At 42.2% G+C, this 13,106-nt stretch overlaps 1 protein-coding gene across 1 annotated transcript in view; it reads right to left on the minus strand.

Moving 5' to 3' along the window:
- angpt4 (angiopoietin 4) overlaps positions 1-12,319 on the minus strand; it is a gene marked incomplete at both ends in the record, with an annotated part of 64,759 nt that extends 52,440 nt beyond the window's left edge. The window contains one exon of the mRNA XM_080546118.1: positions 11,954-12,319. Coding sequence (XP_080402244.1) covers positions 11,954-12,319 — 366 coding nt within the window. The remainder of the gene's footprint in view (positions 1-11,953) is intronic.
- Between the last annotated feature and the right edge of the window lie 787 nt (positions 12,320-13,106).

The following is a 13,106-nucleotide window of genomic DNA, read 5'->3' on the forward strand; positions in this document are numbered from 1 at the left end:
TTGATCATAATAAATATGTAGGTGATAGGCATACTGTTTGCTTTACTTACTTACTTATACTGTTTGCTATGTGAAGCGATTCGAAGTATTATAACTCTGGGTGAGATTAGGCCACATGCAACGGGACATAACGTTACCTAAAGTTAACTTAGCCTAGCAGACAGCTAGCAGCTAGCTTGCGTTTTCGTTTTCTAATGGCTTGAATAGTACGCCGGGGCCGTTATAAGGGTCGGTGATGTTCAATCTATTTAGTTTAGCGATGTAGCGTTCTTTGTCTTGGTCGGTGAAGTGGGATGTAAACTCCGATGGTCTGAAGTTGCCACTGGCGCTGGTGGGGGCATCCATTGTTTTCTATTCTGCCAATATGGCGCCGTAAACAAAGTTTTGTGACTCGAGTCACGTGACGTCCGGAGCTCCATAGAATTATATAAACTTATTTAGAAGCCGTTTGTTTCATACACACTATAATCTAAGCTTGACATTGTAATGTCATGTTATAAAAATGCATTGTCTGTGTTTCTTATTCAAGAACAAAAGAACGGCAAAGAGGTTACACCATATAGAGATAGTGAAGACAGAAAACATCTATATGTAAGTGGGTTAGGCTTACACTAATCTCTCTATGACATTTCCCCCTGCACTATCAAATCCCCACCCAAGAATGATGCATATCATACTTATAACAAAATGCACACAAACATGCACATTATCTTTCATTCAGTGTGTTATTATATCAATATCCCCTTTCCAGCTCATTGTGCGTTACAGTGATGCTGTAACTTAAGTGATATAATGACTTCCACTCTGCCCTGTTTAAAAGCTCTGAACACTCTTGGTGAGTATGTGGGAGGGTCAGGAGGGTTGCTTAACCCCCCTCAAACGAGCTGCAACAAACATCTCTCCCTCATCCAGGCCCGAAATCAGGACCAGATGGACTAAGTCAACAACGGGTACTGCAGACAAGCTAAAGGTCCCATTTTATGTCCTTGCTCCGGCTCGGGGTATTTATTTGTTCACTTGCCCTCCCCAGTGCCCACTACATCTCAGCCTCCAGTGCCTCGTGTCAAACACCACAGTAATAATACATCAATCTTGCACGCGCACGCACGCACGCACGCACGCACGCATGCACGCACGCACACACACACACACACATATATACACACATACACACAGACATATACACACACACACACACATACACACACACACACACACACACATACACACACACACACACACACACACACACACACACTCCCTGTCCTCCTCAGACACTCCATTCATGCTAAATGGGACCCGAAAAGGGACCCCGGTAACTCACTTTTGAGAAAGTATAATCTGAACGCAAAGTGCAATTTGAACTCCAACAGAAGATTAATAGAGCATTTCGTAACAGCTGGGTAGGTGATGGCACAAGGCCAGGTGTGTGTGTGTGTGTGTGTGTGTGTGTGTGTGTGTGTGTGTGTGTGTGTGTGGCACAAGGCCATAACATGCAGATGAAGGCATAGTTGATGGAAATGAGTTTTCAAACTGACCATAGGGGATAATACTGTGTATATTTGCATGGACTCTCAAGCCCCGAAACACTCATGAGATCCTGCTTATCAGTCTTACTGATCAAATTCCTATTAATTCAAGACATTTGGCCTGGGACAAAGATGATTTCAGTGTTGAAAGACATCCTTATACACTACATGTAAGTCCTAACCCTTTTATTAACAGTCACAATAAACAGCGGCCACATGATGACGACAAATGACAGCTAATGTTAATGAAGTCCATTGTCAATGTGTTTTCATAGATGGCCTTCGACAGATAATTTTCTAACACTACATTGAGGTACTGTTGACTCTGTCTGTTCTGCTCTTTGGCCTGGCCTTGTGTGTTGTAGGACACCCAATGTAACATGTTATTTTAGTCTGGGGGAGTAGTCAGGATGTGTCTATAGTCCCAGGAGTGGCACTAAACTAAGCACTGAAGTTCAAATCCAGTCAACATCAAGGAACAAGACAAAATTGTTCTCTCTCATTTAAACCAGTCCTGTCGTTGTATGACCTACTACTTGCGATCCCTCTGAGGGGAGCTTTGCCGTGGAGGGAAGAGTGAACGAGGGCTCGTTTCTTCGAATGGCGATAAAAAGGGGAATGTTTGAGCCCCCTTCGTGGCTGTGGTGCTTGGCTCGGCTCCAGGGGACGGAGAGGGGGACTCTGGGGACCCCTGCGTGGTTGTGGTCAGCCTGGCGCTTGGCCACATGCACTGGGAATCTCCCCCTGTTCTAAACCCCCCCAACCCAACATCGCCACTGCGACAAGACTTCCCCATCTGCTCCTGCTATAGTATTTCCATGGCGACAGAAAGCTCTATGCGTGCCAACATAGCCTTATAGAGACGTAGATGCTACGATAGATTTATTTCCAACCACCCAAAAAAGGGCTGGCACTGGCTGATAACAGCCCTCCATGTTTGTAACAAATGCTTGGCCTTTTGGAAGGAGATACATCTCACTTACAGTGTGAGCTCCATCTTACAGCACTTTGATGATCTAATGTGATAGCATATCGATGGCCGAAACGAGCATATCGATGGCCGAAACGCGAAAACCTCCTATCTGCACGTTTTCTGATTTGCGGTTTTCACTTTAAATGATGACAACAAGGAAGGCTGCACATGATAGGGATGTTTTGGTTTTGCATTTCGGCATTTCTGAAAGGAGAGCCTTCAGATGGAAGTCATATGTTGGTCACATTCTCTAACATGTCCATGATTCATTCATTGGAATGGAACATGATAGCGAAGTCTCCACTGCATAGTTTGGGTCAACTCAAAGTGAAGTCAATCGAAATTTAGTTCAGGAATTGACAAATCCTCATAGAAGACAATAGACAATAACATTGCAATAATTTGGGAGTAAATTGAAATTCTAATGGACCCCAACCCTGCTACACTGCTTGGTCTAGGAGAGCCTTTTTTGAGTAGAATATCTTAGTGAGCCAAGGTGTTGCCATGGTGCGCTTCACATCACTTGCCACAGTCGCCTTACTGCCAAACTACTGTAACTTTTTAGACTTTTTTTTCTTCATTTCCTTTGTTTGCAGATTAAATTAAAGCCCTGTTGTTAATAAACACATGCTACAACTGCCGCAGCAACCACACGTCAGTGAAAGGAGTTTGTGTCCCGGCAGCATAATCAGCAGCATAACCAGCAGCATAATCAGCAGCATATTTTCAGTATTTTTCAACCATTACGAGCATATCTCTGAAGCGTCTCCCAGCTAAAAAAAGAGTGGAGATTCCAATGATGCTGTTAATTGCTACTTCTGGTGTAGCATACTAAAAACAATGCTCACAGAAGCAAAACAGGACGCTTGCAGCAGTTTCAGTTCTACTCTATAAGGCCTGTGATGGCTATGTCATCCGGTGGGCCCCCTCAGATTCGGAGGTGCTTCAAAGACTAGCCTATATTCCATTCAAAGACTAGCCTATATTCCATTCAAAGACTAGCCTATATTCCAGTCCAAATCCATAGAATGTAAATGATGGTCTATATCACCCACCTTGGGAGGATGTAGTCATAAAAGTAATCCATTAAACTTCATTGGTAATGAAATGCAAAGATCTCTAAGGAGTTTTGAAGGTCAATGTTGTGTTTTGGAAATTCTTACATTATCGTTTTGTTAACATATGCTGATCTACTTTGAACCTTAAAGAGCATCCATTTATCCATAACATTAATGCTAAGAGCAATATCTGTTATATCTATTGGGTGGATCTAGTCCTACAGACATGAAGTGTGTTTCCCATGATACATGTTGCTGGCTGCAATATAAATGTCACTGTTTGGACATTGAATATAGTGCATATGTGCCTAACCATCTAACTATATTTTCAGAACAGTTCCAGAGGAGAACCATCTACTTCAATAAACCCACAGACATAAGAACGTGGCACAAACACTCACTCTCTCTCCATTGTTTGTTACTTTTTAGGTACAGATCCTCATTACAGAACACCAGACTACCAACAAATCAACAAACATTCAGAAAAACATGATGTCAACATGTTCTGCTGAGAGACACATGGGACACCATCACTACAAACTTTGTTCGGTTGCAGGACAAACTTAAAGCAAAGCAAAGCAAAACAGTTCTTGAATAACAGTTGAGCTTTTCTTTCTCCAATAATTAGACTAAGGTGGAGGGTTAAGATTATATTTGATTGAGCCAGATTCCTGCATTAATTATCATTATCAAAAATGACTATCCTGCTGGAAGTAAACCATGTTTACTTAACAATCCAAATCATGCTGCGACCAATCTGGTGTGCAGTGCAGTGCTGCTGACCCTGTGCAGAGGGAAAGTGCAGAGTTAGTGCAAGACCAAAGATTCCTCTCTCAAGCTAACATAAACAAGCATACAACATGCCTAATATACAATGCCAGGGCTAAGACTTGTCTAGAGCCTTCAGCAAAAGCAGCATTGTTTAAAAAAGAAAAATGTAACAGCCTGTTACAATGTATGTGTGACAATTGAATCTAACACATCTGTTCACCACAATGTATTAGGCTAGCAGCTAGAGTGAAACAACTGCCTGTAAAAGATTGGATTATGTTAAGCAGGCGTTAACTCCATTTCATGTCAGTTCAAATACAAATTGGTGTCACATATATCAACTAGAACCTTTTGGAGATGTTGCATTACATTAGCGTCTTTGTCAGCTCATCAGTACATTGTATTTGGATTGCAATTGAAAAGAGATCTTCTAAGCAATAAATGTTTATTGTTTAAACCCCTGAGACATATGTGTTGCTGGAGTAATTGCCAAATGATAGCATTCAGACAATGTGAGTTCCATGTCTTGTAAAAACAGCAATTAAATCCATCATATCCTTTATAGCATCACTGTAATGTATTGTTAGATTCCTCAGCAGAGTCATTGAATTCTATCATGTCTGTGGTCCAACAGACTTTTCTTGAAATCTGACGTGTCCTTGACATTGAGAGAAAGTCAACAAACAGTTCACCATCCATATAATTCAAATTCAAAGAAATGTATTAACAGACAATTACTATCATTAGAAACACTACCATGTTCCAAAGACTTCCCAGAACCTCCTTGTAGGGAGTTTCTGTTTTAGGATATATTCTGTTTTAGGATATATTCTGTTTTAGGATATATTCTGTTTTAGGATATATTTTGTTTTAGGATATATTCTCTGTTTTAGGATATATTCTGTTTTAGGATATATTCTGTTTTAGGATATATTCTCTGTTTTAGGATATATTCTGTTTCAGGATATATTCTGTTTTAGGATATATTCTCAAGTAACGACTAGGTTTGCTGATGGTCTTTCATCAACACAACACCGTTCCTACTGTGAGGTTTCAAAAGAGTTCATGAAGCTTGAATAATTGCAAAATTACTTTTTGTTACTGGTGTCAGACTAAAGTGGGAGAGGGCAAGCAGTTGATGATAGATTGTGTTCATGATAGCAGAAAGACACTCATTCCAAGAAGCAATGCATGAGCATTCTTGTAATTAATGATGAAATGTTGGTATCATTGTTAAACATTCTGATTGGGTGCCAGACTCAAATTGTTTGGCAGATACTCTGCTTAACTGGTCGTGATAAATCCTCACTTAATTTAAGACATCATTAGCAGCGTCAATATCTCTGTCATACTGTACACCCCCCCAAAAATACTGGATTTACTCAATTAAGTATGTTGTGTAAGTGGTTCCACGCAATTGAGCCAAGTTGTTAATGGAACACATTGAACAGAAGTAAATCTGACATAATGTATGTTTATAGTTACTGTAGTACCATCACTATCATTTACCGTACATTCTTTGGTTCTAATGTGTATAGTTTATTTGTGGACAGTATAAATGATTGCTTTTTACACCACTTTTCTTAACATTTAAAAAAAATAATAAACATGAAATAATAATATTGATTGATTGCTTTTTACACCACTTTTCTTTAAAAAATTAAATCATATACTGTATATATATATATATATATATATATATATATATATATATATATATATTTGGCATCATGGGGGGAATCTTCTTAGGAATATACTGTTCTTCTTACTTTTTTTACACTCATATGGTACTGACAGGTGCATGTTAAATGTTGTGGCCCTAATCAAAGTTCAGTTTAGGGGCCCCTCCTCCTCTACCTGTCACAACCATTTTAGCGATACAACACAGACCGGTGTCTGTCACAATCCTATGTCCTTATAAGGGTGGGCTACAACACAGACAGTGCATTTGAGGTGTTCTCTTGTAAGTTAAAATAGGAGTGAAAGACATTTTCTTATCCTTATCATTAATTATTAGCTTACATGTGTATGAACCTGTGCACTTCTTTTGACTAGCTTTCACTGACACAAGCTGGTCTAGTTACAGTAGCTCATATGTGATGATGACACAAGCTGGTCTAGTTACAGTAGCTCATATGTGATGACACAAGCTGGTCTAGTTACAGTAGCTCATATGTGACATGATGACACAGGGGATGTTCAGAGGCAGTGTGTGTCTGGTCTATGAAATCTAATGTGTATAATATTATATAATACCTTACCCTTATTATTCTAAAATGACTTTATCTGGGAAAGTAAGGATATTGTTGCAACTTGCAATTAAACTTGCAATACTGTTTGTAGCAGTGGGACGCCTGTTTCACAGGCTGTAATGTAACACTGCTACTAGGCGGCAGGCCCCCTACCTCAGGGGTTCAACACAATTGAGTGTTGGGAAACCACACTAGTAGCTGCTAAAGATAACGGATATGGGTTAAAACGTGGTAAAGTGCCCTTTTAAGCCTAGCTTGTGTCTTTGCATAGCGATTATATCAAAATACAAAGAATGCTGTGACTTTGAGTTCTGTGCCGGTCCCAGTAGACCTGACTAGCTGATCCTACCCTGCCGGCTTCCGAGCCTCAGCCGCACTGCACGTTACTGTATTACCATGGGACATCCAGGCATTACAAGCACAGACTCCAGATTACATGCTTGATTAACAGCAAATCTATCTGAGATGAGGTCAGATTGTGCTCCAGCGATGTCAGAGCCAGTTTACTTCTACAACTCTGGGAGTGCAATTCTTCTTGTCATTGTTTGCAAGGAAACAAATGGGAATGTTTTGTCTTTTTGCTGGATATGGTTTTGTGACCCTGCCAACTGCTGCATTTCAAAACTGTTCTATGGGAAAGGCTAATTGACAGACGACCCCTGTAAGCATGTTCGTCCGATGGGAAATCTGTTGGTTGATTAGCGAAGCCGTATATAGCAGAATAGCTCAGATATTCTCAGAGTTGTTAAAAATGTCTCAAGGATATTACGAAATCAGTGAGCCAGAATAATGCAGGACCAGATCAACACAAAACAGAGGATAATATCATACATGAGTAAACCTTCACTCTTGCCAATACATGTCATACTTAAGACAGAGTTTATTTTTGAGCATTGACAATCTGAAATGGCTACTGTCAGCATCATTCTAAAGTATGATACCATGATGATTTATATTTTCTTACAGGATCCTGCATTGAGATATGTACAGAATGTGTAAGTCAAACTTTGCACAATGCACAAGTCATATCATTTGCATTGTACACCAGGTATGTACACTAGGTACACTAGGTATCTCAATGTATAAGTGAGTCCTACATTAGCTAATACCCGGAGACTCCCATAACACAGAGAGCTATTGAAACACCAGCAGTCCTGAGGTTATCAGTCAGAGTTGGGACATTAACCAGTTGGACCAGAGACAGAAGCAACACTCAATCCAACATCCTCTACAGCAGAGTTAAAAGCGGTCCTTATCACTGTCTGGGAGACTGTTAATGTCAGGGTTGTTTCCCTCTCCTCCACTGGTGACTGATGTCACTGCAGATGACAACTCTGGGAGTGCAATTTTTCTTGTCATAGACCTGCATGAGGATCTCTGAGACACTTCCTCAAGACTCATATACTGGTGAGACATTTTTAGTGAACTCTACTAACTCTTCGCTCTACTGATTTTATTCAATCCAATGCACACTAACTCCACCGCTCCTACCAGAATCAAATTCAAATTAAATCAAATGTTATTTGTATAGCGCATTTCTTACAAAATGTGACCCAATGTGCTTCATAAAGAGCAAAGAAGATAAAGCAACAACTAAGATGGCGAGATTGAATAAATAGGTTTTGAGGTCTCGCATGTTTCCAGAGTTTTGGACAATCTCAGGCTCTCAGGTAGGGTGTTCCATAGTCTGAGAGCATATACTGAAAGCTGTCTCTCCATATCTCTTGGTCCTGGCTTCTGGGACCGTCAAGAGAACAATGTCCCTAGATCATCAGAAATGCAACTCTGATGCTCACTAGGACAAGAGAGTGACAACATGGTTTCTGTGTAATATTGTACACTCTTCCATGTAGAGACCACGTTTACTGCAGTCTACATCAACATTCCCATACTATGATAAATACACAAATGTTGAGTTTCATGTTGGTTACACTCCATTAAAGCAGTACAAATCCCGCGAAACTATCAAAGACTCACTGTCTCTCTTAGTTCACTCCTCAACATGTTTCGAAGGGCACACTATTACATTTCAGGCTTTGAACCAAGTGTTCTTGTCAGCCACATGTGGCAGTGCTGTGGCTGGAAGGGCTATTTGATGTGTTCCTGCAGAAGTCAGATCCTCAGAGTTGATAAGCGGGTAATCAGGCTAGGCCGATCTGGCTTTAGAGGGGAGTCCCATAACAAGGTCCTTTACGAGGCTGTTAAAGACACCCCCACCCCCACATCGCTCCATAAACTCCACAGCCTGCAGGAAAAAAACATTCTGGACCATTCCTTTACACTGCCTCCCATCTTTAATAATCATTCCTGATCATTCCCTGTGGAGAAATGAAAGCAGAGAGAATGGAGAGACAAGGCGTATTAAAGCGGATTTAGGGACTAATGCACTGTTTCACTAGGGCGAGCTTGATGTAGTAAAACACTCTTAGACTCTAACTTGTACGTGGCATTCCTCTTCTACAGGGTCATTTCACAGTGCAATTAACGCACCATTCAAGCAGCTCCCAGAATGTCCCCCCATTATGTTTTGACTGTGTTAGAATAACTTGAAGATAACAAGTGTTGATTGCCAGTCCTATTAAACATTATTAGAGCTGTCATATGGATTGGGCAAATCAGTTTGAAGTATGTAAAGAAGGACGAGGGAGTAGGATACTAGTACAGTATGTTCTTACGGATAATCTGCAGTTTCATTCACCTATGGTGTGAGGTCCATCGACTTCAGTGAAACACAGTGCAGCTGACCCCTGTGTTATACTGTCTAATAGGACTCTGAATGACTCTGAGTTGACTTGTGTTAGTGCTGCACATGTGATTGACTGGATTTAAACCGTGGTCTCCTGCATGCCACAAGACTGTGTTAGCCCACTGAGATAACACCTAGGCATTCACTCCCATCTGCACATTGCAGTTGTACCAGTGGTCTGGGCCTGGGTTGTCCAGGGGAAGTACACACTGGCTACTAAGCTTCAAGGGGAAAACAAACTGAATGTTTCTCTGCGGTCTTCAAGTAAAACACTGTTGTTGTTGTTGTTGTTGTTGTTGTTGTTGTTGTTGTTGTTGCTGTTGTTTGGTTTGCTGCCCAAACAGCTTGCACGAACCTCTAAAATACACCACAACTGTTAGTGTAGCTGTCAGTGGGTGGGAAAAACAGAGGTTATATGACAGCAGCTGTTGAATGTATTTATGTATTTATTTACATTTTTCAGAAAGTCAGAACATTTTGATTAGTTGCCGACTTGTTCCCGCTTTCACCAGCTGCTATCACATATCATATACTGTAACAGTACCTTCTGATAATAATACAAGTTGTTGTGATTGATGCCCACATATACAAAATCTACAGATACTACGCAATATTTACACATAATTTATTTAAATTTTATATGAGCACCTGAAAGAAAGTTGGAATTTATAATGAGGCACAGAAATCAGCAGGCCTTCAAAGAATACACCTCTTCCTATTGAATGGTTCTGTTCAACAAAACATCACTAAAACATCACATTTATTTGAAGTAGGAGGCTGTCCATAAAGTGTGGAGGCTGTGCATCATAAATGTAATTCCCCCTTCCTTTGGCATGTGGTGGAACCTTCCTCCAGTGCAACCTGGGGCCTAGCCATATCTCAAACTGTTCTAAATCGTACATACAATCAGCCATCCCTGCCTCTTTGATGGGGCAGAGCTCTTTTCCATAGTGAAGTTTTTTTTTGGGACACAGCCATTATAGCTCACAGCTCTCCCTCTTTGTCTGTCTGGCTGGCTGCCGCTCTCTCTGTCTGTCTGTCTCTCTCTCTCTCTCTCTCTCTCTCTCTCTCTCTCTCTCTCTCTCTCTCTCTCTCTCTCTGTCTCTCTATCTCTCTCACTCTGTCTCTCTCTCTCTCTGTGTGTGTGTCTCTCTCTCTCTCTCTGTCTCTCTCTCTCTCTCTCTCTCTCTGTCTCTCTCTGTCTCTCTCTCTCTGTCTCTCTCTGTCTCTCTATCTCTCTCTCTCTCTCTGTCTCTCTCTCTCTATCTCTCTCTCTCTCTCTCTCTATCTCTCTCTCTCTCTGTCTCTCTCTCTCTCTCTCTCTCTCTCTCTCTCTCTCTCTCTCTCTCTCTCTCTCTCTCTCTCTCTCTCTGTCCAGTCTTTGGTGAAGCTGGTCTAGACTCTCTGGTTGCCCGGTGATCCCTCAGCCACTTCAAAGGAATAGCCTCATGCTCTGTCCATGCCAGGCTCAGCCCATGCAGCCAATGAGGCTCATTTGAAGTCAGTCATTTGGCAGTAAGGTAAACAAAGTGCCGTTAACTACCTCACTTACTGCTGTTTACAAGTCAAACATGGAAATCAACTGAAATTCGACAGAAAACACTGGGCTGGAGTGCTGTAGACTAATACCAACCTATACACCACCATAGTCACATTGAATTGAATGTATTGAGTTGAAGTTGAGGAGAGAGTTAGCGTGCACTGATGTTTTGGGTTGGAGAGTGATTTGATATGGTGAGCCAGACCCCCCTTGAACCCAAACGTCAGGGGTCATTCTCGCCTCTCCTGTTGAGGTGACACAGACTGCAGCTTTGGACTTGACCCGTGTCTCTGCGCGGTCTTATCGACGTGGGTGGTGCTACACGCAGCGCACGCTTCTCGCATGCAGAAACTCTTGTCACACACGCTTTGTTCTTCTTTTTTTCGTTTCTCTGTTAAACTACATGTGGCATAATCTGGATGAAGCAAAGCTGAGATCTTTCAAAATAATGAATTCCCTCTTTCCAACCTCGTTGGTTTTGCACTTACAGAGCACAAAACATTGACTTGTAACGACCATTGAAATGGACACAAGAAATAATAAAATGTTCACTTGGCTCATTAGAGTCGCTCTCTTCAGATAAGCTTGATTAGCATTGTTAGTCTTGCGCTACATGGTAATGATGATGAATGGTGTAGAGGTTCCATTTGAACTTATACTCCCGCTCCTCTCATTTAACTGAATTATAGGAGTATTGAGTAGCCAAAACACCAGGTGGAAGGTAATGTTTTATGGGATGAAATAAATAAGAAGTATAAAAACAAAGGAAACAGAGTGTGGTCTACATACATCATTGCTCTCGCTAAGGACAGAGACCACTGTATTTGGTCAACTTTTTCTCCCTTTCACCTGTAACCTGTTGTATGGGCCCTCTTGTATGCTAAACCCATGACATCAACCAGTGGTAAGGGTAAGCACTTTGAGTTTGCAAAGGGTGCTCTGTCTCGCTCTCAGTGCACTTGCAGTGCAGTACAGTGACCAAATAGCCCAGCCAATTCATTGCAACTTTTTCTTTATTACAATGAAGTATAGTTATGGGAAACTCAAAAATACTAACTAAAATATCAAACTCATAGACTCTTACCTTCTGCAGCCACTGTGTGTTGTTCTCCATGGCAGTCTCCAGGTGCTGCAGTTTCTGAGCCGACCATTCGCTCTCGGCAGGGGGTGGCGCATCCCTCTGCACCACGTTGGCACCTCCATATTGGTCTTGGCTGGCCTGGCAGCTCTCAGCTGTTTCAGGAAGGATGAAGGTGTAGCTACACTGGCCGTGTTGAACGCGGTGTAGCCTCCTGCGCTTGTCTCCTCCACGCCTCTGCCCTCTGCCACCACCACCACCACCACCTCCTCCTTCTCCTCCTCTTTCTCCCCCACTAGTGCCCGCTACACTGTCCACCATCACCACAACCAGCAGCATCATCAGTCCCCAGCCTAGCAGCACTCGCCTCATGGTGTTCACTCTACTCACCTCCCTGCCCAGGTCCTAGCACCTGTGCAAGAGGTGTCCCGGTTATAGGGTTCCCCCCACCTCACTTACTCACTCACTCACTGGTGAGGAGGATGCACATGGTATCCACGTGGAGAAGTAGAGGAGGCCCTTGTGTTTTGTCTTCTTCTTAATTGAGATTTGTTTGTTCTGCGGTTTGGCTTCTTCTAATTCTTAATAAAGTTCTCTTTTCCTCCCGGCAGCTAGGTTCCTGTTTCCTCTCAACTCTCGCTGGCCCCTCAGTGCTACGTGAGAGAACAGACACAAACACATTGACCCCTGAATAGCCACTGAGAGAGAACAAGAGACAAAGTGAGGGAGGGGAGAGAAGGAGTCGCTCTAAATGAGTCTCTTAATCTTCAATGTCCCAAAAAAGAGAGAAATGCTTTCCTCCCATCTCGCTGCATAGGGTCGAGTTTCAGAAATGGCCAAAGTGAAATAGTTCTGCCCCCTCTTATCTGGGGGCTGGGTGGAGGGAGGGGGGAGAGCTGAGGGAGGTCTGTCAGAACACCCTGTCTTTGCGGGCTGGATGAAAGGGGGAGAGGGGTAGGGGGAGGGGAGGAGGGGGAGAGCTGAGGGAGGTCTATCAGAACTCTCCTCCACTAATCTCCTCTCTGGTGCTAAAGATGCCATGTGTGGGTCTCTCTTCTTTGTTTGCACAGGTTAGGAAACAAGCAGGAGGATAAACCAGGCTGCTTACTTCTCTTTCTAAGTTACTTTGTGTCTTTATGAAGAATATGTTTTGATTCAC

The sequence above is a fragment of the Nansenia antarctica genome, assembly GCF_963989245.1.
Source record: "Nansenia antarctica genome assembly, chromosome: 15".
NCBI lineage: Eukaryota > Metazoa > Chordata > Actinopteri > Argentiniformes > Microstomatidae > Nansenia > Nansenia antarctica.